Below are 27710 nucleotides of genomic sequence, written 5' to 3'. Positions count from 1 at the left end.
GATGGAGATCTGTGTGTCCCAAGTGTGTGTCTGCTTAGGTTACAAAAGAGAGCCTGGGAGCAAACTAGCAATTAAGCACTGTGGGTGATCGGGAGCCCAGAGCTTTCTCCCTGCCCTAGTACTATGTGGAAATGCAGACATCCCTGTAGGATGTTTTGAGGCAAGTTTTCCACAGGAGAAGCGTTTACTTATGGAAGGGCACTGCACCTTTAGGAGATGTCTGTAAGAGTTGTAGAAATGGGAAATCCCAGCCTTCCTCAGGATCCCATTTTCCCTAAAAATAAGAAAAAAAGGAGTGTCCTGGAACTGGGTCCTCTCTTCCTGCTCTGTCAGAGTGAGTCTTGGCTTGTTCCCTGGCCTAGACGTGTGCCCATCCTTCATCCTGCCAGTTGTAGAGTGAGAAAAGTGTTGAGCTGCTGTGCTTCAACATGGGGTTCCCTGTTTGCTTGTTGCTCAGAAAGAGGAGGACTGGGGTCCTTTAGAGCCCTTGAATTCTCCCAGTGTGAACAAAACTGCTTTCCCACAAACAAAGAGGAATTTGTTTGGCAAAGATTTGAACATTAAGTGCAGCTGCTGGAAGTGTTTATACTTTGTTCCTTAAAAAAGGCAACGGACTGAGTATTGCTGGTAGTACTGCAATGCTCAGCACTTGCAAGGAAGGGCAGAAGGTCTGGGATGATCTTCTACTAGGAAACTATTTTCAGAGTAACGTCAGTTATATTTTGATGTCCAAAACAAAGGATTGAAGGATTTTTAGGTGCTTTGGGAGCTATACTTCACTGATTGAAAGCAGACTTCCTTCTCTGCCCCTCCATACAGGGGAACAGTGCCGTGGTATCCAGGGTGGGGCCGGACCTTCGCTCTGTTGCTGCTGACTGTGGCGTCACAGTGCTCTCTGTGTGTAGCCCTTACGTCCTCCTCATCAGGCTCAAGGGGGGACATACTTGCAGGGTCTTGACCCACTGGGCATGGTGGGGATGTGCCATGTGTAGCTCCAGTGTTTTCCCAGAAAGGAGCTGGTGACGATGGTGGAGTTTTGATCTCAGCTCTGGTCTTCCTGGCTTTGTTCCATTCAAATGGGTGTTATAGCTGTTCCTCTTTGGGAAGTTATTTCACTAATTATGCGGATTTACTTCTGAAGAAGTAGAGGTGAATTGTGAAGTGCTTGGACTGAGCTACACCAGTGGAAAGCAGAGGATATCCTAGGTAGGGCCTGGGGATCCTCTGGCTAGTGTATTCACCTTGGTCAACAGGGTCAGCTTAATGATAGGCTGTATGTTGCCTTCCAGTATACACAGCTTGCACGGCATGCCCAAGTCCTGGTTTAATGAAGTAAAAATTAACCAGAAAAAGAACATGAAGACAAGTTTCTTCCCAGTGCAGTTTTAGAGGGATTTGATAATGGATGTGAAATATCAACTTAATATTAATGGAGATTAACTGAACTCAGTGTAAGTGATTTTTCCTTCCGTCTCTTCCCTCCTGTCACCTTAATGACGACTCATTTGATCTAAATATTCTAGCAGATTAGGTATAGATTTTTCCTATTAGGTAATTATGAGTTCAGCAAGACATGTGGTTATATGATTTCTCAGGCGTATGAAAAGTCATTTAGTCTAGTTGTATTTCCCTAATTAGGAAAAAAATTAACTAGGTATTAATGACATGAAATTGTAATTTACTCTATGATTGTGCGCTAAAGAACCAAATCTCTCATGATTTGATATTAACACTATGTGCCAATTTTAAGATGCCCTTGAAATATATTAATTACATAGCATAAAGGTAATTTTCACTTATTGTCACCCAAAATTATATTTCAGCTGAGCAGTCCTGATATATATCTCCATGGGAATTAATTTAGCTGATTCTGTTTTCTGTGATTCAGTTTTCCCCTCTTTCAAAAAAACTATCTTGTTTTATCTCACAAGCAAGAAATGTCTTGCACTGCAAATTTGGCATATCAAGTTTACAATTTAATTATTACCATGCAGAATAGGAGTTGAAATACGGCCTTGTATTAGTTTGTTAAATCCAGGTGATATTTTCAAGAAACAGTTTGTTTTGCAGGATTTTTTCTAATGTAGTTCTTTCTTTCTCTATTATGTATAAACCCCAGAGTCCATAAGGACTCCTAGACATGCTGATTTTTATGAAACACATGGGGTTTTGTGTCTGTAAGAGGTTTCTTACAGCAGTCTTGTTTCAACTGGTCTTTTCTGCCAGCAATCAAGGTGTTTGAGAACACTAAGGGGATTCTCTTCATTTACTGCTCAGATGCTTTCATTGAATTTACACATACACAGAGATTAAATGTTGACAGTATTTATGGATTAAAATGTAAAGGTGGTTTTCTTTGAAATTTTCTCATTACAGTTCTGTATGAGAAACTCTAAAAAGGTAAACTGGAAAAAAAATTTTCTTGATTTTCAGAGCATATTTTTAATTGGTTATTCCACCTTAAAGTTCACTCATGACATATTGGAGCCTTATCTCTTTGCAGCTTCTGGTTTTTGGGAGAGTGAGGAGCCTGATCAGATAAGAGCAAGAGAGAGAACTCTTACTGTGATTCAGTGCATTTTGTCAGCAGCTGCCTATCTAATCCAGTGTGCTTATGTTTCTTAGGGGAAAAGCAGAAGTGTTCTATAATAAAGAATAAAACAAAAAGGAAAAAATCAGTGAGAGGAGAACTTACCCTCTCCCTTTTTAGCATGTTTTTGGTAATATTTTTCAAAGGCTTAATAGGCCATCTTATCCATAAACAAGAAGTTGAAGACTGCTGATTTTCTCCTTGTGTGTGGCAGAGTGAGAGAATGCCTAGCACAAATGGCTTTCAATTTTTATCACTTTTGCTGCTGAGGAGTCCAGATTGCTGCAAGCATGGCTATTGTCAGAAAAACAGCTGTGGGAAAACAGCATCTTTGAAAATGGAAGTTAAAATTTAGACACCATTTATTTTTTTGAAGATATGCATTTGGATTTAGATTTCTGGTATGTGGCTGCAGGCTGGGTTGAGTTAGCCCTGATAATACAGCAAACTGCCCAGAGGAGGGAGGAGCTGACAGTACTCTTCAGATAGTAATTGGTGAGGTTCTTAGCTGGAGGCTGTCTTAATTAAGCTAGAGGCTTAATTTTTTTTTTAAAAAAACCCCAACATAAAATCTTTGTTTCAGTCTTCTCAGCTAAGTGTAGCTGAAATTTCTGTATGAGACTAAGCTGGATTCACTTCTGGCTGATACATCAGAAACGTGTGCTTAGAGAACACGTGGTTCAGAGGGCAAACTCTGTTTTCAGTCTGTGTAGTATTGTAGGGTTGACTTCCTGCTTCCATCTGGAGTAGACTGGGCTGACAGGAGAAAATTGTGTAAGTTTTTTTGGTTTGGTTAAGAGAGGACTGTGCAAATCAGATGTGGACTTTCACATACAATTATATTAATTAAAGGGTTGCAAATGCAGCATGTTAAGATAGTAGGGTTAAAAAAGCTGTACTTTGACCATGGGCAGATTCATTTGTGTTTGCAGCAGGCAGTTCTCTGGAGAAGGATCTGGAGATCCTGGTGGACAAGCCGTCCTTGAGCCAACAGTGACCAAGTGCCCTTGTGTCCAAGAAGGACAATGCTATCCTGGGGTGCATTAGGAAGAGCACTGCCAGCAGGTCGAGGGAGGTGATCCTGCTCCTCTACTCAGCCTTGATGTGACCAAATCTGGAGTGCTGTGTCCAGTTATGGACTCCTCAGTACAAGAGAGACATGGAGCTCCTAGAGCAAGTCCAGCAAAGGGCTACAAAGATGATGAGCGGTCTGGACCACCTCTTTTGTGAGGAAAGGCTGAGGGAGCTGGGCCTGTTCAGCCTCAAAAAGAGACAACTGAGAGGGGACCTCATCAATGTATTTAGGTATCTGAAGGGAGGGTACCAAGAAGATGAAGTCAGGCTCAGCTCTGGGGTGCCAAAGCAATATGACAAGAGGCAATGGGCAGAAACTGATGCACTGGAAGCTTCACTTGAACATGAGGAAGAACATCTTTATTGTGCGGGTGGGTGCTCACTGGAACAGTTGCCTGTAGAGGTTGCAGATCTCTCTCACTGGAGATACTCTAAAGCCGGCTGTGCTCAATCCTGAGTAATGTGCTGTAGAGGACCCTATGTGAGCAGGAAGGTTGGACCAGATGACCTCCAGTGGTGTCTTCCAGCACCAGCCATTCTCTGGTTCTGTGAAGCAGTCCTGCATCACTGGCTGCTGAGCTCCATTCAACTCCCATATGTTAAAAAGCACAAGGTGTAGTGGAATCCTTGGGACCCAGCACTGCTGTGTTTTCACCTTGAAGAGCCAAGGACATGACTGTGTCATATTACTGTCTTATTTTATCTGTAGGTGGGTTTTTTGTTGTTTGTTTGTTTGTTTTTTCTTGTAAAGTACCAATGAGAAAGAATTCTATGCCTTTAAAAAGGGTATAAAGGAAAGAGAAAAAAACTTGGGCAGTGGTCGGTGTCCTCACAATTCCTCAGGGGCCCTGGCTTGGCCTGCTAGGGCCCATCCCCGCAGCAGCAGTGCCTGGGCTGTGTGGAACGGGTGCCCACACATCTCTGCTTTACACTGCATCTCAGTCCTTCCTTGTCTCTAGCCTTGTTCTCTGAGACGTCCATCCTGCTGTCACTCCTGCTAAGGTGGCCCTGCTCCTGCTGCTCCTGACTGAAATCCAGCAGCAGATGCTGGGCACTTGTGGGAATCACTTTTGCAAATTCCCGACTCCCAACAACTGATTGGTTCACTTGTATTGATTACCTTATGTAGATGTTATGTGGATCTACACGTTAAGCTTATGGAGATCTTCAAAGTTAATGGCTCCCTCCATGTCACCGTGCCAGCATGAACAGCATGCCAGCTACTACTGAATATTGTACATGATGTTATTGTCTTGTTGCACTGGAGTAGATGAAAAGCTTCAAGAAGTGCTATGGGGGAAATATGGAAGCACCAGAAAAGATCAAGTGAGCTGACAGTGTAACAAGAACAACAGAATTTGTAAATGTGGACGTTCAAAGTGAATAATGCAATGAGTGAAACACAGCTAAGTAATGCTGCAGAGGGCTTTTCGGTTAGAAATGGTAATTTTGTTCTTTTAAGAGCATTTCTGAAATGAAAGTTAGTTGCAGTTGTTTTCTTTTAAAGCATGCATATAAAATGTCGCATAATGTAAGCGGTGAATGTGGTCTTTATATGCTGCAGGTGAAGCTGAAACTTGTGTGACTTGACATACGCTTTCAACTCTGCTTTGTAATTGCCTTCAGAAAGTTACATAAAATATCAACCTAGTTTCTGCTCCCTTCAACTGAGTGATGATAACCTAGAGCCTAATTCTTCAGTGCCTTGAAATCATGACCAAGAAGTATTGTGAAAATGCACATTCCTGTAAATAATTTTAAGTGCTAAAATTAAAAAATGCTTTACCTTTCATCATTTGTGCTGTTTAATTTTTTCTGCACTTAATAATTTTGCTTGGAGAATTTATTCAATTTCCTTTTTAGCTCACAACCTGGCACAACAGTGTAGTGTTTGGGCTTCTTGGAAGACATGCGTTTTGATAGGGATTAAAATAAATGTATGACATTTAAATATATAATCGTGCCTAGATTGGTCTGAACGTGCCTTTAAGGGGCTGTCTATACATACATTGTTTAACTTGACCTTGAACTGTATTACTGAATTTCCAAATTGATATATGCATATACATACGCTTTTGTGTGTGTGCATGCGTACCTTATGAAAGAAAAAAAATTAGTGACTCTGGGTTGATGTAGATTATTTAACCTGGGTTGCTTTTATGTTTTCTTGAAGGGGGTATCTCAGCTGCTTCTGCTCTAGTGATGGGTGCCATGTCACCGCATGTAGCCTTTTCACTGCTGAGAAAGGACAGAGCTGGGATGTTGTCTGATTCCAGGCTCTTGGCTTGTCCTTGGGAGCTGGTAACTGACAGCTAGAATGGCTCAGGGCTGTATTATGCATATAATTGTATGCTATGTATGTATATTATATGCTGGGACACTTTGTTGCCTGTGGCAATGTGAAAGTGGGTAAAGGAAGGCATAGGAAGCTGTCTTTTTCCTTAAATAAGGGAGACAGTTTAGTGGTGAACTGTGTTTTGGAAATTAATGCATGGGTTATGCTTGTGTGAACGTAGATTTTTTTGTTCTAAGTTTTTAATGAAATATGGTGGGATGGGATATTTCAGTACTTTCAATGTTAAAGAAATTGAACCTGTCAGAGAGTTTTAATACCAATGTCTGTACGAGGCAATGTTACTTCTTAAGTTAGGAAAGGTCGACACAGGGCTCCAATGCAGTCTCAAATTTAAATGTAACTTGTCAAATGTGCTGGTGGAAGAAAAACTTAAAATATAGCATATGACTTAGAACTTAAAGTGCCTTCCCTGCACCAAGCCCCTTTTTTTCTTTCTTTTTTTAATAATGCTGTTGCCTCGAGGCTGGTATGACCTGGCGGAGATGAGGCAACAGTTCCAGTTCTGTGCTTCTAGGAGATTGGGAGTGTTATGTGTGGCTGTCTGCCTGCGTCCTGTTGCTTCTCCCTGGCTGTGTCATGGGAAGAGGTGAGGGAAGCTGTTTGCTCTGAGCAAGCAGCTATGCCTCCCTGGTTCTTGGCAGCTGTTCCAGGGTTGTGGAGAGCTGGAAGGGGCTTGGAGTGTCTGCAGGCGAGAGCTGTCAGTGTGCCTGACAGTCTGCTGCACCCGCCGGTTACAGTGAGGTTTCACTCTGCCTCACAGCAAGCTGCCTTGGCTTTTTCTTTGCAGGTGCCTTAAAGCTTCTAGAAAATTCAAAGCTGGTTGTGTTACATAGTGAAGGAAGGAAATGTGTGAAGTATTAATTGGATATTCTTTTATTGAATGAGGGCTTATGATAAAACTTCAGAACTGTGGGAGAAATGTGTGTATATGACAACCCAAACCAACAGCTGTGTGCGTCTTGGTGGTCCTTGTTCTTGGGGCGTTATCCCATAAACCAGTCAGTTCTGACACAGTGTGATAAAGTCCTGCACGGGGTGAAGTCTGGAGTGTGATTCCCTCTGTTCCATCCTTGTCTGTCTGCCTGGGAGGCAGTTGCATGTCCTTACCATGCTCCATTGCAGCCTGGAGTGATGCTGACTTTTGCTCCTGTCCTTGCAGTCTGAGCGACGAGAGGCAAACATGGCCCAAGCACCCACTGATCCGAGTAGTGCGGAAACTGCTGACCCAGAGGAGAGCTCCCCAAATATGATAGTCTACAGAAAGGTAAGGATTTGGAGCTGTGTGCAAAAATCCCTTTTCTATGTGGTTGGCTCGTGAAAGAATCCCATGCCCCTTTTGTAGTCAGAGGTATATTTCAGATTGCTTGGATGCATAGCTGAAAATTTTTTCAGGAAAGTAGGTGTTTCAAACTATAGCATTTGAGAGCTTGGAAGTTGGATTCTGTTCAGTGGAAGCACTTGAGCTTGTTACTATTAAAAATTTGATGACAAACTAATTACTTGAAATTTCAACTTTTTGTCATATGACTTTAGGTAAAAGAAGTGTACGTATCTTCCAAGTTTTATCATACTAACTGCAAAATATCCTCTGCACAGCAATCTTTTGGTACTTTTTTCCCTATATTCATATTGTGTTTCTTGTTGTATAATTAGCAGCAATTGATTCTTTGTAGGTCGTTGTTCTTACTTCCCATGCCTTGCTTAAATTAAAAAAAAGAGTATTTTTTCAAGTGCTAGGGAAAAATGAATTAGACAAAGGTGAAAACAACAGCAATGTATGATTTTAAAGAGCATTCTTTCACCGTGATAAAATGTCTTATTCTGAAGTACTTTGGAGATAGCATAAAAGGTGAAGGAAACCTACAGACCCATTTGCAAAGGAATTGTTTTATTCTGGGGTAGATGTATCCTTCATCTTTGAAATTTAGTATTTTTGTAGTTTAATGAAATAAGGTAAATATATTTTATTTAACCAGCAAAATATTTCTTATGTAGTATGTAGAAGTGCTGTATGGTTCTGACAGAAATTTCTTGCATAGCTTAAATAAGCTACCATTCTGTGAATTTAGGAGCTACAGTGATAGCTCAGATCAAGTTTCCTTGTGTAGTACGATCCTGGGTAAAATACTGAAATGTGTTGGAGGTACATGGTTATGTTTTCTGCTTGCATGACTGAAATCTTGATGACTTTCATATGCTGAGAAAATAATTTAGGTTTCGTATGGAGCATGAGTTGTTTAAAGTGTTACTTTTTGATATCCATAATTTTGGTTTAGTTGTTGTGTATTTGGTTTGGAATCTGGAATTGTTAACATGGGAAAAATTTCTGGGTAAATGTGTAGGCTTGTTTGTTTTGAATGTGTTATGAACACACTTTGGCTGCTAATTTGGAAGTAGCACTAGTCGGTTAGTCAGATTATTTTTTTCCAACCTGTTTGCTGAGAGGTCCAACACCCCAGTAGGCTGAAGTAGATAAAGGGTATGAAGGAAATGTCTGGTTGTGTGATCTAGAATTACGACATTAAATCTGTGACTCTGCAGAGTATCCACTTACCTGTTCTTGAAAATACCATTTTATTTGTGTGCCTCACATTCTATTCATGTCACAGCATTTCTTCTTTAGGATTTCTCCATTTCTTTGCCTTTCAGTGTTTCATTAATGTCACATAGAATAGAGCTTGTGAGTTCTGTGGTATCGACAGGGAGTATACTCATACTGTTTGAGTCATCTCTCCTTACTGGTTTTCCTCTGATGTCAGTATTATTAGCCCTTCGTAGATAATACAGTCACCTGTCAAAATACATAGCTGTCTTTCACAATACCATGCCCCATGCATTGTGCAGTAATAGTGTATTCTGTATGGTCAATTTTAAGCTAACATGTCTGTCAGGGTTTTTTTTTGCTGAGTGTTTCTGTTGCTTTATGAATAAAAAATGTTGATATTACCTATATTTCAGGGTAAATTTTCATTGGTGATTGACTTTCTAAATGTAATTTATATTATTTTAGATATTAGCATTTGGTATTATTTGATATTTTGATATTAAATTGATATTAGTTAGATGTATTACACATGCAATTTTATGTTCCTTAGTGTTGAAAAATCATAGGCAAAATCTGAGACAAGACTATTGTTCTTTTGATTATCTCTCCTCTCTCCAAATGAATGTTTAGCTCTTCATCTCTCATTTCCTTTCAAACAGCTTGATTGCCAGTAATGAAAGGGAAAAACACTGCACTGGACTCCTTGAAATATTGAACACAATCTGCCAGAATACCCTACAGGTTCAGGGTTGATAATGTGTCACAGTAGAAGGAAAGGTTTGCTTCTCACAGCAGGGGTCCCAAGGTGCAATTGTTGATCCCCCTTAGGGGGGATCATTATTATATCAATATATCATTATTATAAGGGTGGGCTCTGGTAGTGGAACCGCAGTAAATCCTGCTGTAAGTGTGAACTGTTTTGTTCTGTCATGTTTGTGGGATTTGGGGGAGGAAAGCCCTGAAAGTAGAATCTCAGATTGTGAATACTTTCTTTACTGGGAGTCTCTGGGATCTGTTTGAAGTTCATGTGCCAACAGCTTGGCTGTAGCTTGGTCTTCTTTTAGTCACTGATAAAAGGTAGACGCATTTAGAGGACACACCAGACCTTAGGTGGTATTGAGTGTCCCTTTGGAGCAACCTCTCTGTTTTGTGTATGGAGAAAAGCCTGGGACAGGCTGTGCTCTTTATTTAGGTAGGTAAAACTAAGTGGGATGGGTTTTGGCCATGCAGAACAAAATAAACTAATTTATTTTGACTCAAATTACTTCATGATATTCTCTATGGACTCCTGCAAGCAAATGGATTCTAACTTGCTTTGATTGCTACAGCAGATGGTCTCAATGAGATAAGTCTTATTTTCTTCTACCTTCAGTGCTAACCTTTCAGGGGTTGATATTTATCAATTCGTGAGGCACGTTATTTTTTTAATCCAAGATACTCAGTGTTACTCCGCTGTTTTGGATGACAGCTGTGTGTGAATTAAGTAGTGCAGATGCATTTGTGACAGCAATCTGTGTTTAGGCTATGATTTGCCGTACCCTGCCCTTGTTAAGATGCACTTTACCCCAGACTACATGAGCTGTATTGACCAGGTCTCTGGTGACAATCGTGGGTACCTAGCTGTCAGGTACCTATGTCGTGGGATGGACATTTATAATTAAGCAAGCTGCATTCCACTCCTTGGGCTTGTGTGTCCTCTCATCTCTCCATGCGTCTCAGTGCTGAGCCCTGGGCTGTCCCAGGGCCACAGGTGGTGCTGCAGGAAGGGTGGGCTGTCACTCATCTGCGTGGTGCACTGGTACCCAGCGGAGGTGTAAGGGTGCTGCAGATACTGCATTGCCATTTAAGTATTCTGCGAGTACACTAAGTCTAGCCACATCTGGAGAAGATGCTGATGTATTTTTTGATGGGATTACTGCTGGAAAAGTGCTGCACAGTGCTTAAAAAGACTGTTTGAAATTATTACCCTGCTTTTCATGGGACCAGGGAGTGACATCCCCATCCTCACTTCAGTCTGCAAACATTGTGTGCATGCTGCAGCATGGAAGGAAAAAAATCCAATAAAAGCTAGTGAGAGGAGAAGAACCTCTACTAGCAAATAGTAACAAAAAATATAAATTGATTTTAAATGCTGGTCACATTCCCTTGAAATCCAGCCACCCTCTCTTGATTAGTCTTTCTTGCAAGTGCTGGTGACTGTGTCTCAGGGGCCCTTTGGCTCATTGTTACAATAATCCACATCTGAAAATTCCTCTTCTGCAGACAGTATTGAAAGGCTCAGTACTGAAATGGTTCATGGACACCTTCTGACACCAGACCTATTAAATGACCTATTATCAAAATAATTTGGCAAATCAAATTTTCTTACATAAAGGATAGTGGAAAATTGTCATGTCGCTGTAAGAAAAATCAAAATATTTAGAGCTTGACTAAATAAGAACTGAAAATATCAATAAGGAGTACTTGGGAAATATAACAAGAAGGATGAAAACACAGAAATTAATATCTCCTATGGCAGGGAAGAGTTTGCAAACTGTGCTGTTTAGAGAGTTTTAGAACCACTGGAGCGTGTATGTTCCGAGAGATACCAAAGTGTACTGTCAAAGAAATGATTTGTATTATCTGATAGTAGATTTCCATTTCTGCTTATTTTTTGCTACACACATCCTCTATATTGCTTCTTAATGTTGGCACTTAGTGAGTTAAATTTTGAATTTTTATGATTACTCATGGTAAATCTTTTGAACAAGCAGGAAAATTTAATTTCCAAAGGCAATTACTGCTCTAAGTAATGTAACACAAATTTGCAGCTGCCACAAGATGCTTTCAGAAAAATCTGAGTTGTTTGCTACCTTCAGTACTTGGCAGCCTTAGTGTCTTTTTAAATGCTGATTTAAGATCTGAATTGGAATAATTAAAAAAAAAAAAAAAAAAAAAAAAAGAAAGGCAGCCTGACATTTGCAGATTTTTCTCCAGGCAAATTTCAGTGTTCCAGTCATGTCAAATAGCAGGAGTGTTGCTGTCAGATCTGGCCGAATGTGCTGACTGGGCAGGAAATGAGAGAACATGCAGTTGTGAAGACAGGCGTATGCATCCAAAAAGATGTATGGACCATGAATCAGAAGGATGGGGAAAGAGACTGCTGTTAAATTAACTGTGCACATTAAAAAATATAGTACTGGTGTTTTGAGCTAGTCAGAAAACCAAGACTGCAATTTGATTGCTCTTAAGTAGTGCACTGAAAAACCATCTCAATAGGACACTCTAAGCAACCAAAAGCAGATGAGCTTCATAAGGGTGTAGTCCAAATGAGACTTTTTGTAAAGAAAAAAAAAAACTGAGGTCTTTTAAAGTGAGATGGATTTTGTGCATACAGCTTATTTTTTTATTAAAAAAAAGCAGTCTGCATCATTTTTTGAGGCTTCGTTTGAGGTTTCATGCTGTTTTTATGAGAGGCAGCAGAAATGTATTTTAACTGTTAAATTATTTTGGGATTCTTTTTGAGTCTCTTGAGCTATATTTTAGGATTCTGCCACAGGTAAAGGCCTTTTGAACTTTCTGATTTTTGTACGTGAAATCTGAGTTTTTCACACAGTTGCTTCTGTTTTGTAACTGTTTTTTTTTTTAACATAAACCTGTAAATTGATGATGGTAATGCATGAGTTCATAACACTGCAAGACCTTCACACTTCAAATATTACCCAAGGATTTTTCTGTATTGTCATTAGAGATTACTTTATGGAAATTTAATTATCTTACTCTTAACATTTCCTGATTTATTTTTTGCTTTTTCTTAACTCTGTTTCCAGACTGAATGTCGTAAGCCATAATTAAACTAGAACTGAATTTGAGAGTATGTATTGGGACTTCAGAGACTGAAATATGCACAATTTTGGATAAATAATCTCCAAACTAGCATTGTTACTGCTGGAAAATTAATTTAAACCTAGTCTTGTTACCAAAATGTATTGACACACAGGTTAGGCTGCAGGGGAACTTTAACTCTGCACATTGACAAGGAGGTTTCAGTTAATTATCACTGCAAGTACTCATGTGCCTTGCTTGTAAACAGAAGCTGGCCATTTCTTGAAACCTTGGTAATTTCTCTATTCAGCTGGTTTACTGGGTCAACAACTTTGACTCCATAGGGTGTTCCATAGAGAGGGGGAAATGCCTGTGTGCAAGGTGGGCTGCTGGTTAAATTGTGGCTGCAATTATGACAAAGCTGGCTGATTTTTATCTAGAGGATAAAAATTGGCATTTCCTATAATAACAGGGGTAGCATTTATTAATTCTCCTTTCCATACCTCATACAGTAAAATCCTAGGGATAGTAATCACAGTAGGGGCATTAAATCTAGTTTTACAGAGAGAGAGAGGCTGTGCAGTGGGGGACAGAGGTGGGAATTGCCGTGTTCAGCAAACCTGTGAGGTAGGAGGAGCAGAGAGAGCAGAGCATAGTGGTAAGACACAGGGAAGTCATAGTCCAGTTATGAGCAATGGCAATGAAAATCACAAATCCCAGAGTGTCTTGGAGAAATATTTCCAGGGCAGGGATAGGTGTCAGCAGTATTATGTAAAAGGCCAGTGATAATGGCCTCTTCTTAGTCATGGTATAGTCTTCTCTTTTGTCATTGCCTGTCTTCAGAAAACATGTCCCGGTTGCACAGCATGGACTAGAAAGTGGTGTATTTAGCTGAGCAAAAGCTAGTACTGGTGTACACACAAATTTTGGTAAATTTGTGATGGATATAAGCAATTTTGGAGTTAGAGGGTGGTTCCTAATTCTTAGAAAAGTGGTGTTCTGGAGCAGTCACTGCAGAGAGTAGTGAGGCCCAGGAAGCCATATGGTTTTACATAGCTATAGGCATGTTTTTGAAGAGGTCTGTATGACAGGGTATTTTGCAAAAGTAGAGAAGGAGACACAGAGACCCAAGAAGTCTCTCTAGCTTTATGTATACCTTCTTCAAATTACCTTGAGTAGGTAATAATACCTAAAATACCTCCTAAATATGTGTGTATATTTATTTATTAAATACCTTCAAACACCCTTTATTCATGCAATAGCTAACAATTTGTACTGCTGAAGTTTGACACGTGTCAGTGTCCTTGAACAAAGCTAATGCTCCTGACCTTGACTGTAGCTGTCAGGAAAGGCTTGTGGTAAAGCTGGGGTCTATGGGTTTGATTTCTGCATCAGTTAGACAATATGAATGATTAATGATCAAAGGCATTAGTGTAAAATTGCAAGCAGTTAGTTCCTGGAGGACTTCAGAAGCTGCATAGATGCAAATAAGGCTGTCATACCACGGGCAGAAACATGCTTTTAGAGTCAGGTGGAGGTCATCCACCTGGAAGAAGAATTTTTGAATACTCTGTGGTTTGCTGTTTCTTTCCATTATTTGTCTTGCAGTAATAGTTAAGATTCACTTGAGATTAGAGATTCGGAATAGTAGGCATTGTGCAAAGTTACAAATAGGGAAATATGTGTAATGTGGTATATAGGTAAAGCCTCAAATAACTATTTTTGTATTTGTCTTTTTAGGTATATAATGCATGCATATATGTACAGACACATATTTATGTGCTTAAAAGTAAGGAGAAAGAACAAATAACCCTTTTTTAATCCTGGCTGTATGGTATAGCCTAATATGCACAGTATAGGAGATATGTTAAAACCTTAAATATAGATGTATGTGTGATGCCCTTTCTGATATATCTTATGTGCCTTAAATCTTTCTATTCAAGTAATGCGTGCATGTATTCATTGGTTTGTGTTTCACATATGGCCTTAGCCTAAGTGCAAAAGTGTCCTGAGCTCTTGTGTACTGTACATACCTTTGTAGTTAGAGGTTTTGCTGATAAACATACAGTTTGTTTTTTTTTTAATCTTCATATTTCCCTACCAGTTGTCTTATTTTTAACTTCTTTAATTTTCTTCCCCCTCTGGCTCATAATTTCTCTGTTCCTGTTTGTGACTGGAGCAAACTGTCTCTCGCACCCATAAAAGTCTAATTACAGTGATCTATTACTTTAACTGTTCTCAGAGGCAGAAAGAAGACAAGCCAGGACCAATAGCTATGACAACTTCAAAGTATATTTTTAGCAAAGCAACTAGTGCAAATTTAGAATACAGAGATAAAAAGGGAAGGTTCAGCTAGAGGGTAAGATTATGCTATTCTAGCAGTAGAACTTAGTGCCTTGCATTTTTGGAAATGGTACTCTTTTATTCCCCTAGCATGTTTTTCATGCCATTTGCTTTGTATTTGTTGTCTGCATTTTAAGTGATGGTCTTGAAGTATTTACACTGTTTGTTGATTTACTTTTGCATGTTGTTTTGGGCAAAACACTGAATATGAGCATTTTCTTTCTGCCTAAAACTTTATTTTAGCCATGGGCTTGTTTCGTTTACTAGAAACAAACCAAAATGAAGTGGTGAAGCAGTATGGAGCTGCCAGCCTCACTTATTCCAGGAAGTAGCTTCTGGCTATTTCAGATGCAATCTTGAACCTTAATATTAAGACAAAATAGTTTGGATGGAATTCGATGAAATGTGCATGAAACTGGGTTTTTTGCTTTGTAATACAACTTCAACTAAACCCTTATTCTATCCTGATTTAAAAAATATCACTTCAGGGGATTATGAACTTATTTCAAGAAGCTCTGCAATAAGTGAGTGGGAGGATTCAGTTCAATAAATAGAATTACATGTGCAGGACCATGAAAATATGCAGATGAGGTTCCTTTAAAAAACTCATGTTTTGCATCCTAAGACATTTTGAAGCATGTTTCTCTTTTTTTCATGAGAAGCTGTTATACCATTTTCAAGGGGCAGCAATTACTTTTAATCTTTTTGCCTCATCACTGCTGCTGTTGTATTGTATCTTATTTTTCCTTGTCTCTCCAAAGTTAACTGAAATGAAGAAAGTGGAAAGTAACAGTTAACCAGACACTGAATTGCACAGATCTGCTTAATGAAGAATTGCGTTCTAATTCTTGAATATATTCAATATTTTAGTTCAAAAGCTACATGTTTTTGGGGCGGTGAGGGAGGGCAAAAGTGTTAAATTAATTTAAATGCATGTCACCTCCCTGTATTTTACTTTCCTTAAGTATTAAAGGAGCTCATTAATATTACCTTGCTTTAAAGTGTTTGGAAATTATGCTTTGGACCAATAATTAAGGGCCTCTGAAGGTAAAGTGAAACATACTTGTAGCATATACAAGAAGAAATTACAAGATATTGTAGTGGTTTAGTTGGGAGTAGAATAAGTGGAATAGGTAGGAAGAGAATTTAATCAGGAACACATTAATAAACTAATCAGATTTATTTCTTGTTTGAGGGAGAAAGCACATCAACTCCAATTTCATTAATACTTCAGTTTTGTGAAAACGTGGTTTTGTGAGCTAGAAGTCAAGTAAATGCTTCTGTCGTTATGTTTTTATGCTCTAAATGGAAATGGCTTTGTCTACCAGAGTCTTCTCAGAGTTCAGTGCTGGAGGCGTCACTTCTGTTCTCTATCAAGTCAGCTTTCGATGAAAATAGGTGTGGTGGTCGTTGCATATTAAGAATTTTCCATGTCAGTTCTCTTACCATTTCACATTTTTTCCTTATGTCTTGCATTAGTTGGAATTAGCAGCTTAGTTGGATTTAGCAAGGAGACCAGAACTGGAGGGCTATACAGCCTGTTTAACAACCTATATTTGCAGGCACAGTTCTCCTCTGGTTGTTGGCATGACTGGCTGCAGGAGCTGTTTTAGTGTGACGCCCCAGATAAAGAGAATATTTCATTCACTGGTGCTATAATTAGATGCCTTTCCCCATCAGTAAATCCACACAATTTTGTTAAACATTGCTTGTAGCTACATATGAATTAGCTCATTTGGTAACTTGGGCAAAATGTCACAAAACCTTGGCAGCACTGGGTTCTTGTCACTTTCACTGTCCCTCCTGGGGTCTAAATAGTAAAATTAACTGGAGATCTGCTTATTATATTTTTTCTATGTGTAGAAAAGCAGAGCTACAATAACGGCACTACTGTTGTCTGCTTGTATGCCAAAGTCCAACCGTTGGCTTGTACGTGGAAAAACAGTGATAAAACCCACATTTTTTAATAACAGGAAAGCATCTGTTTGGAAACAGGGAGCCCAAGTGCTTTTTATCTTGGTCCTCTTAGCAGGAAAGGTGATCTACTTTGCTAATGCTTTTTTAAAGCATTTTTTACTGGAAAGCACTACAGACATGTTGAGTTATAAGAAGTTTTCCTTTCTGCTTGCAAGAATAAGGCCTCCATTTTCAACAATGAGAATGGCGTTTAAGTTATTCATAGTGTGTTTAGCATCAATGGCGCTCTCTTCCCACTCAAGGGATATCTTGGGGTTTCAGGGAGCATAGCATACCTTTAACCCAAACCTGCATAACATTGTGACAGACTAAATTTTTGTGGGATGGCTTGTGTTCTGGTTTGGTCTTTGCTAAACTGTTGTTTTTCTGTGTTACACACATTTGTGACTTATAGTATTTGAAGGAAAAAATAGAGGCTTGAAGGATAATGCACCAAAAGCAGGCAGAAAGGATAAATCAAGTGGAAGGGTGAACCCTTTTAGAGAGAGAGTTAAGACTCATTTCTTTTAAAAAAGCAGTATTTTCTGACTTAGAATTGCAAGAGATATTTACAGAATCATCAAGGTTGGAAGAGATCTTCAAGATCATCTAGTCCAGCTGTCAACACCACCTAAACAACGTCCCCAGGTGCCCTATCCAGACCCATCTTGAGAGTTTCAGAGACAGAGACAGTGACACCTCCCTGGGAAATTTACTCCGATGCCTAACCACTCTTTCAGTGTTTTTCTGTGTTTTTCAAATATCTGATCTATACCTCCTGTGGCACAACTTGAAGCCATTTCCTCTTGTCCTGTCACTTGAGACTTGGCAGAAGAGACTGACTCCTCTCCTACATGGCTACGGCCTCGTTTCAGGTAGTTGCAGAGAGCAATGAGGTTCTCCTCCGAGCCTCCTCTTCTCCAAACTAAACAGTCCCAGCTCTTAAAGCAGTTTTTCAGCAGTATTTTAGAAGTTTTGTGTCCACTGTGGGCTGCATGCGAGCATTAATGTAGTCTGTAGATTAGGTTAATTGTCTTTAATTGAATAAACTGGATTGATTGGAGAAACATTTGGCTGTAGAATGAGGCCCTGAGAGTAACCTCTGAGGTTCAGGCGAAGGCACACAGAAGCTACATGCTCCTGCTCCATTTTACAGTCTCCTGCCTTTTTCTTTCTCCTTTAACTGTTCCATTTGACAATCTGGCCATTCTCACAGTGCAGCTGTTTTGAGTTGGTGAAAATTAACTGAAGGCTGGGTGCCCTTTAGGCCACTTTTATCTCAATAGCACATAGTTCATGTGCCAGGCTAAGGGAGAGTAATGAAAGGGAGACATGGTCATATACTGGGACGTATACCCTATGGTAGACACTGCTTTACACCCCTGATTCTGATGCATTCAGATGAAGTGCTAAGAAATAGAGTCAGAGACCAGAGAAACTGTTTAAATATGTCAAGTTGCAGAAAGCTTCCTGGGGCATTCAAGGACAAGCAGCTCGGATGCTTCTTTCTAAATGAATTATAAAACCATGCAGAAATGGAAACACTGGCTTCATTACTTTAATTATTTTCTCCATAGTGTCTTAATTTTTTTTGTATTTATTATGGCAGTTGAGCAATTTTCTCTGTGGCAGCTGTGCCACTTCAAGAATATTTTGAATAGGGGAAATAAAATCCTTGGGATGGGAAACTGGTTAATAGATGGAGAGATTGTAATGAGAGAGGAGGTGATGGTTTTACCCTCTGCCCTTACACCTCACAGCCAGATGTGATCCAAAGAGTAAAAAACCATGCAAAACAAATTACCCTGGAGATTCTATGGGAAATCAGTGACTTAGAAGGGAAGATAGCCCTTCAGCACAAAGGAATCCCTCTGGCTACTGAGACACCTCACCAGGGTTAACTTCTAATGAGGCTCCGTAGATGTTCTGTTTGTCCTCCTTGTGCTCAGCAGTTTGGGTAAAAATCATACCGATATCTAAAGCTACCTTGAAATGTCACTTCTGGCAGTTTTAAGGAGAGCTCTTTGAAAGGTCAAATGCCATCCCTAGGTTGAAGCTGGAGAGTGTGAAGTGCACGAGGGCTTGTTGTTTGTGTTGTTGACATCCAGGAAGCCAAAGCTTCACTAAGCTGCCTCTGATGTTTAAAAAACAAACAAACAAACCAGAGAAAAACACCTTCATCAACTGAATAGAATGGGTGACTATGGTCACAGTGCCTAACACAGTGATTTGGGATTGCTGGAAAAGGATTGCCAGTTTGTAACTGTTATGAGCAAGAAGGTGACAGGCAGTGTGGCTGCTTTTACCTGGAGCTCTGAATGTTTTATCTGTTTTATGATATTTTGTCTTTGATAATCCAGTGACCTCACTCTCCATGTCCATGTACATTTACTAAGTTTGAGGTTTTTAGCTTTGGTTTCTTCCTTGGAACACTGCTGTTTTAGATTGTAAGCATTGTGAATGCTGAAATCTGATCCAAGAAATGTCTTTTTATGCCTGTGGAATGCTTAGTGTTCAAAACTTGAATTACTGCTGACAAAATGTTTACCTGATGGAAATCAGTATTATCTTCCTGGATTCCTAAAAATGAGACCTTTGAAGGAAAGGTCTGGAGTGTTTAATAAGAACTGTTGTTCATTTTTAGCTCAGTAAGTTTGCAAGCTGAATAAATAGTTGAATGATTATAAAATAACTCTATAATTCACAAGGGAACTAAATGCTGCTAAGTACATTTGTTTGGGGATGTGAATTTTTAAAAAAATTAAACTGTTTATGAAAACTTGTGAACAGAATACCAGTAAAGATTTTCATTGGGTTTCCAGTGGTCTCTTTATCAAATCCAGAAATGGAGACCATGACTATCTTAAGCATTGCAATGCTCTACCCAAGATTTAGATTTAGATTTATTTAAATTATTTTGCCTCCTCAGTGAGGGCAGGTATTTCAACCCAATCCTCTGCCATGAGGTACATAGCTTGACTCCTGACTTCTTTTGATGTTTTTCCTTCCTACTATGACTTTTTTCCCCCTTTTTAATTAATATCTTTTATGTTTTGTGAAATGAAAGAGGAGAGGTATAGGAACTTAATTTCTTTCTTATTTCCAGTAAGATCAAGAGACCGGGGAACCTCAATGTGTTTTGACTTAATCTTCCAGATAGATGACTTCTTGTTCTTGGAATTTTTTCCAGAATAATCACAAGAAACAAATTTTATTCTCTGTGGCTTCCTGGCTTAAAGTAGAAATGCGTAGCAAAATCTTTTAGGTTCATGTCTGAAGTCGTTCTCTGGGTCTTGCCAGACACAGCAGGTCATGGTGCTAATTTAGGCTAATTTAGGTTATTAATTTTTTACTCAAGACCACAGAAAAGAGCTTGGAACAGGGCAAGCGGTCTTGCATGTTGGAAGAGCAATACAGCCAGAAGAGATGGGTTAAAATTGTGTAGGTAGAGTCTCAGACAAAATTAATGCTCAGGAAGAAGAGGAGAGGTGGAGGAACACGCTTTTTCCCATCAGATTATGCGCTGACTCTGGCTCGCCATAACTTTTAATGTATTGTTCCCATCAGAGCTGGACATTTCCATTTGGTGTGACTAATACTTTTGTGCTTTATTTAAGCTACCTCAGATTTCAGAGTAATAAAAGCATGTCTGTGCTGAAGCAGGTAAAGCTTTCAGGATCTTTCACCCCCCCCTCTTCATGTCCTAATGAAAGCCAGAGTGCTCTTCTTCTCTTACGTTCACACAGAAAGAAATAAATTTCCACAGAGTTCTGTAGTGGAGATACAGCTCTCATGTACTGCTGTGGAAATTAGGTTAAGTAAAAGTGGGAGCTCTTGGCCTCTTTTATACATGTTTCTTAATTGTGACTCTTCTGTTTCTATTACTTTGGGTCAGAGCACGAGTAGCCAGGCAGTGGTATGGAATTAGAAATTTAATTTTTACACATTGCTGAAATAAAAGGTTCTCCTTGCTGAAAAATTAATTACTGAGTGTTCCAGCACCTTATAAGATATTTATATGTTCTCCTGAGTCCTGTCTCTTCCTGTTATCAAAGTGCTGTCTTGAGAGCAGTTCAGCCAAGAGAGCTGCTCAGCTGCGCTCCGTAGTCTTCCTCTCTGCCAAGGAGTCTCAAGACGGCACTCGAAAACAAAGAGATACTCCAGGGAAAGTATGAATATTAGATCACTCTGGTTTAGTCATTTGGGATACAGTGGCCTCAATTTATGCATCTGACTTTGGGGGGGGGGGTTGTTGTTGTGTTTTCTAAAACGTATCTCCAGATTTTTATATTGGTGAATCAAGGATTCTTAGAGGCATTGGAAATCTCAGATGCGTGATCCTTTTGTGGTACTGTTGTCCAAGGTCTATGTCCAATGTACAAACAATTTGATGACACAGTCAGTTATCTCTTAATATAATGGCTTTTTGTAATATTTTCATTGTGGGTTTTTCCCCCTCTTGTCTTTAAAACAGAGAGAAAAGAATGATTTGTTGGATTTCCTTCATTCGGAAATGCACAGGATAGATAACGGCCTGATTAAATTGCACCCTAGAATTACTCATTCTTAAAGGGGAAATACTTGCTAGCACCATGCTAACAGGTGTGTTAGCATGGTGCTAGCAAGGATAATGGTTACTCCGTTGCTGCAGCAAGGGCTCTCCCAGGACAGGCAGCTGCAGGAAATGCGTGTGAAGCCCAGTTAAAGCCTCTGCTGGTGTTCCCAGCTGCACCTTCAAAGTTACAGTCTTGAAACTTTGTGTACAAGTGAAGAGAAACTGAGGTCAGTGGCTTTTCCTGCTTTGATGTGGTGTAGGGAATGCCGGCGTAGGACACGCACGTTTTGTCTGTGCCTCCTCCAGCTTCTCTGTGCAAGAGGATCTTTATAAATAATTGTGGCATAAGAATAAGAGGATCCAAGAGGCTACTTAGTCTGCATGTTTGTTGCTGACCTCAGTGTCCATCTGTGCTTGATTTGGTTCCTGGGTGGTATGTGGGAAAGGTGGGGACCCACTTTAAAGCTCACAGGTATTTCAGCTTTTTACAGAGGTTTAGCTCTGTGCCCGTACTGCAGTGAAAATCTTTCAAGTCCTCGGGAAGAAAAGGCTGGTACGGTTTATCTGTATGCAAGACAGCTGAAGTATCGCTAATGCTAATGGCATCAGTAGTGCCGATAATCTGACTCTGTCAACAGAGCCTTTGAGAGCAGAGCTTGAAGAAATAAATGCAAAAAGCTTGTATGGCAGTCTTTGAATAGTGAATGTGCTGAAGGGCAGCTGAGGAGTTTCATATCATTGTGATGCTGGAGACAAAGTGTGGCTTTTTAATATTGGGAATGAAGTGGAAAGTTTAATATTTTGATCAAGGTAAATAAACTGTCTTCTGCCTTCTACTACCACTATTACCACTTGTGCATTATTCTACTTCTACCTTCTACTGCCTTCTATTACCACTTGTGCTTTTTCTTCCACTTCGTCACACTGCTATCTCTGTTCTATCACCTGCATTGTAAGTTACTGTGTTTTTATTTATGATTTGGGTTGTTTGTGCAAAACCCAGATTTCTGGGTACCTTGTTGTGGCTGATTGAACTAATATTTTTGATGTCAAATTTGCAATATGAAGCTACAAAGGAAATTAGGCATGTGGTGTTCCAGCTTATTCTTTTTTTCCTCTCCTGGTTTTTTATTGTAATGATTTTGGAAGTGCTGAAATAATTAAAGTGGCTGGTCTTCCAGTATGTAGTTTAGTCTCAGACAAAATTAATATCATGCTTCCACCCACTCTAATTTCAGAGAAAAATAATTTAGTGGTAATAACGTTAAAAAAAAAAAATCAAAGCTAAGTTTGCTGAATTGGATGTGTCTCTATAGAATGGGGCTTCTTTCTAACTCATATGTTCAAATTAAAATGAAATAAATACCATAATGTTTCTGGAAATTTTACTGTAGATAATGATTTCATAGACTACTGAAATTCAGCCACTCTTGCTTGTGTAAGAACAAAGCTCAGAGCTAGAAGCTGCTTAATATTAAAAGGTGAAAAAGTGTTCTGTGTGTGAAAATGCTATAGAAAGATACAGCTGTACCACAACATGGTAACTCAAACTGGAATTTGCCCCAGATGCTGGGACTGATACCTTTACTATCAGTTAAAAAAAACCAGTATTCAGTCAGTAGCTGACATTGAAGTGTGAGAGATGCCTCAATACTGTACTGAGCAAGGGATTTGATCTTACCCAGTGTATCACCAGCACAGCTTCAGAGGCACACCACATCTACTTTGGACTTCTCCCATCTACTAACTGGATTTGTCCTTGCAAAAACGTTAATTCAGACTGAGCTGTCTTTAGGATTGTTAATGGCTCTACCCAAAAGCTGTGAGTCCTTGGATATACTCCCATTGCCTTCAGCAAGCTTTTGATTAGAACTTGTGCTGCTGCAAATGAAAAGAGTCATTGGATTTTGCCTGAAATATATATATTTTTAATGAAGAAAGGCGTGTTTGTGTATGTGTGTTTTGATGTTCGCTGAACTATATTTATTCTTGAGTGGCAGCTGGAAATGAAAAGAGCAAGTGAAAAGTCAAAGTCTGTTTTTATTGAGCAGCTGTCTTGGCTGTGGTAGGAACTGGGATATTCTTGGGTGTTTTTTAAAGTTAGGGCAATATGATTATTAAAACTTGTGTGCTGCCACCATGAGGAAGGTAAAGCTGGTTCAGTGGAGAGCTTCATGCCTGAAAGCACAGGCCACCAGGCCTGATGCATATGTGCCATGAAGGCCTGCCATGGGAGCTAGGTTGTTGAGTGAGAGGAGATCCAACAGCAACCTGCAGAGGATTGAGGAGGAATCACAGAGCTGAAGGAGCCAAGCATTTCTCAGTAAATCCAGATGATCTAAGAAAGAACATGGACAGCTCTAAACTGCAGTTTGGAAAGCTGGAGTTGAATGCCACAGAGAGAAAATTTGACTTCAAGGGCAGTGATGCACTTGAATGTGTTACAAGAGGGGGAGGATGTGATGTCTGAGGAGGTTTTCTGACCATGGCAGTCTATTCTGCAGGTGAGAGGCCCTCCTGTCCTTCCTCCTGGCCAGCCTGTTTCTCTAGGTTCTGAAAATGAGCAGAAGTGACTTGAGAAAATAAAGGCTTGAGCACCTTCTGCTACCTCTTGCCTATTCTGTCTCACCTTTTGGGAGGGGGCTGGCAGCTGCTGGTGTTATTCAATGGCATCATTCTAATCTGCCTTATATACTAAAATTATTTTGATTATTGAATCCTAGATGTGTCCACCAGTAGTATAAGTTCTTTCCATAATTTTGCAGCAGAAGACTGGGAGATTTTTTTTTTTTTCAGTTATATAAGCCTAAATCCTCTATGTGCAATTTATGAATATTAATATGGTAGAAAGTTAACCAGGAAAAGGAAATTTATGAGTAGTAACTATTGAACTGTTAGATATAAGCAGTATAGAAAATGTCCTCTATTAGTAAATGCTGTATACATATGGGCAATATTCATATTTTGTATGTAAAATGTAAAAGTGTGTGCATATATATGTGCATAACATGCATTTTATATGCGTAGAGTTTTGCGTAAGTACAGGATATGAATATATGTATAGGATTTATCATATATGAAAAGAGAGGGAGAAGTATCCTGTGATGTAGGTAGTAGAGAAATTTCACAGGTCTGGGATTCTGTTTTTCTTTTTACTTCACTTCAGCTTCAGTTGACTTAACTCTGCCTCAGTCCGTTCAATGAAAACTATTAAAAGTGCTGCTTTTCCTGTATCATTCCCATCCTCTCTCAGTCACGACTTCTTGCTAGTACGGTTTGCCAGAAGATAACTCATGTTTTGTTTTTGAGAAAGCTTTGGCATTTATTTCTGTTCTGATGCCAAGGAAAACCAAGACAGTATAAAAATATCAAAAATGAAATTAAGATGCTCCTCTAGAGTCACCAGCCTGGAATTAAAATAAAGTAATATTCATATAGCATGAAAGCATTTCTGCACTTACGTGGTATAATCTTACAGACCTAAGGTAATAATAATAATAACATTGCTGTAAGTTTTGAAGAATCAGATAACTGCCTAGGTGAACACCCCACCCTAACTGGAACTTGCCCCAAGAGCCAGGTCTGGTTTCCACTGGCCCTGCAGTCAGGCGCTTGGGAGGAGCCCAGGGTCAGCACTGCAGAAGAGGCTCTGTCTCATGGCACAGCTTGCTCATTGTTTTTAATTACCAGTATAAATCTTTATTAATAAATTGAAGACATTGCTCACTATATTGGTATCTTTCTGCATCTCAGCAAACTAAGTCTAGCCTTTAGCCTGTTGGTTTGCTCTGTTAAAGCTAAGCTCTTTATAATACTTTAATTACAACTGTCTTGTAAAATGAGACTAGCATTTACCTTCTGATGGATCATAATAGTTTTTATTCCTGGAGATGCACATATGGTTTTTCAGGTAGATGGTAGTTTTTAAAGCAAAACAAAGCATTTTTGTATTCCTATAGAACTCGAAATCAAATGAAAGACTAACTGAAATCCTGATTAAAAATAGATTATATTCTCTCTGCTACACAAATTTAAAGCATAGCTAATTTGACCATCTGTCTGCTGCATAGTAGTAACAGAAATCTGAAAATTTATTTATCTTTGTGTTTTGAATACCTATGGTTTGTGGAACTGCAGTTTAAAGCCAGTGGAGCAGTTGTAGCTTACCGTGATTGACTCTATTTCTGAACCCGTCTTTTGGCTTGTGGATCTGCCCTCTACCATCTATCTCCTCTTCATCATCCCTAGTGCTTAGCAGCACCAGGTTTATGTACTCCACTAGGTCTTAAATACTCTTAAATGTTCTGCTGAGTTCTTGCTCTTCAGTGGCAAATAGTATGAAATTATATTTTTATACATATGTATCTATGTATCTATCTATATTTGAAATTATATATTTTATAATTCCAAATTAGAACTTGTGCTCTAGAAGAAGCTAATAAATGTTTCTCCTACAGTTTGGACTGGGCCTGAGCTGTCTTGAGATGTGCAAACAGAAAGAGGAGAGTATGCCAAATTCCAACACTGCTTTCTGATTTTTTTTTCTTTCCTTCCTTTTCAAAGCATTAAAATATTGGTGGAAGTTTCTACTGTGGCAGTGTTTGAGTTCAAAGTCCTCTGATCATACATCTGTGAGTTTTCCTTCTATTGAGGTTTGCCTTCATGTTTATTTGTATTTTACAATAGATTGTTAGTTTCTATTTCCTACCAGTCCGCCACTTTCTTCTGCGACTGACAGATCCAGTGATTGACATGGTATCTCAGGTATTGTAGTGTTGGTGTTACAACGCCTCTGATTTACAAAGTGGCAACCCCACCAAATCAGGACATTCTGATTAGCACTTACTTAATGAAAAGGAAATACATTTTTTCCTGCTTACCCTCTCAGTGCCAGACTCAAAGCAATTATAGGGAGGTTGAAGGCTACATATGTAAATGTATTGAATTGTTTATTTTTACCAGTGTGTTCTCTTCCTGTCCAGACTGTCTTCATTTTTGCTCCATTTGAGGAGAAAGAAACAGTGTCAAATAACTAAATCAGAGGAGAAAGCCCACAACCTGATAAAGTGTTATTTTCAGGCTTTTAGAGTGGGGTTTAAAATTCTGGGTAAAGTGGAGTAATTTAAAAGATAAGACCTTCAGTTTTCATGATTTTGATGACTATCAATTCTGCTGTTTTCTTGGAATATGTTTAAGTAACTAAAACTTGCCCCTGCCCACCATGCTTGATTTGGTAATGAAACAGTATTATAACACTGCTTTGTTACAGACTTGCAAGTCAGTGAACCCAAGCGCTTCCCTGTTTTGGTCATTAATCTTTAAGAAAGTATTTCCATTATCAAAGAGATCAGTATTTTGTTTTAATATTTGTAGAAATGCATCAAGAACTCACTTGAGAACAGAAAATGGAAGGACTTTTAAGAGAGTTGTGGATAGATCCCTTTACAAACTTTAACAGAGTTTACTAAAGATTCCGGGTTTATACTCGGCATTACTTATGGTCATTATTTTTAAAATAATGACATTGTTGTCTCTATTGCCCTAATTTATCTGAAATCTTATTATAGTGTGTCTGTAGGAGATTTCTTAACAATATCTTAAAGAAAACAGTGAGCTGTGGGCAATATTTTTTTTATATTTGCTCCTACTAATGAGTCTGAATTTACCTCAGAAGAATTGGTGCAGGCAAATTACCTTCCTGGCAATGCTTTGCCTCTCATCTTGCTTCAGACATCCTTAAGGGGGAGAGCTTGGCAATTGAACTGCAGAGCTTATTCTAAACTCTTTGGGTGTCACCTTAAACCAGCAGCAGAACAAAAGAGATGAAGATTTATCCTGTAGCCAGAATTTTAAAACAGGACTCTGAAATATGCAGCCCCTAAGTTTTTATTTAGATATCCAGATGTAAAGAAGTGATGCCTTGGAGATCTAATTGAGTGTAGAAAGGAGACTCTTGCGTGTTGTTTTTGAAAATCAGAACTCTTTAGGTCCTGAATACTTAAGATCTCCTCAATATCTAAATAAATGCTATAAAATTGGTAAATGCAAATAAAAACAGTATTTATAATAATTGAGTTGCATAACACAATGGTGCAAGGGAAAGCATTTTTAAGAGTTAGAGAGAGATGTTGGGATGCAAGATCAAGTGATGGATACTGTAGGACTTGGCTGATGTGTGTAACATCTAGTGACATTTTACAGTTATATTGATTATTTTATTGCTTCTGCCAAGGAGAAACAGTGTTCTTGCCTGGTTTCTAGCTGAGCAAGCAGACACAGTCTGAAATGTACTTCCCCCCTTTTATTTCACCCCTTTTCTTTTGTTACTTATTCTTTGCTCTTATCTTCTATATGTACTCATCAAAGGAGATGCATAAGGACCTCAAACCTGTTAAATGGAGAGAGGAAAGACTGAAATATTTAATGGGTTTTGGATCTTTAAAGTTTACTTAAAAGAAGTATTTTTAGCATGTTCCATCATCAGATC

General features: G+C 39.1%; 1 protein-coding gene across 6 annotated transcripts in view; it reads left to right on the top strand.

Moving 5' to 3' along the window:
* Window positions 1-27710, top strand: part of RGS6 (regulator of G protein signaling 6) — a 274185-nt gene that overhangs the window by 7923 nt on the left and 238552 nt on the right. For 5 of the 6 annotated variants that reach the window (XM_040066247.2, XM_040066249.2, XM_040066244.2 and 2 more), the window contains exon 2: window positions 7180-7284. In XM_040066247.2, the coding sequence (XP_039922181.1) occupies window positions 7201-7284 (84 nt within the window). In that variant the 5' untranslated portion in view covers window positions 7180-7200. Of the gene's footprint in view, window positions 1-7179; window positions 7285-27710 lie in introns of those variants that run through there. The other variant, XM_040066250.2, reaches the window with a different exon arrangement.

The sequence above is a fragment of the Hirundo rustica genome, chromosome 6 (genome assembly GCF_015227805.2).
Source record: "Hirundo rustica isolate bHirRus1 chromosome 6, bHirRus1.pri.v3, whole genome shotgun sequence".
Taxonomy (NCBI): domain Eukaryota; kingdom Metazoa; phylum Chordata; class Aves; order Passeriformes; family Hirundinidae; genus Hirundo; species Hirundo rustica.
The sequence above is the reverse complement of the archived record's forward strand: the minus strand, read 5'-3'. Positions and strand labels throughout refer to the sequence as shown.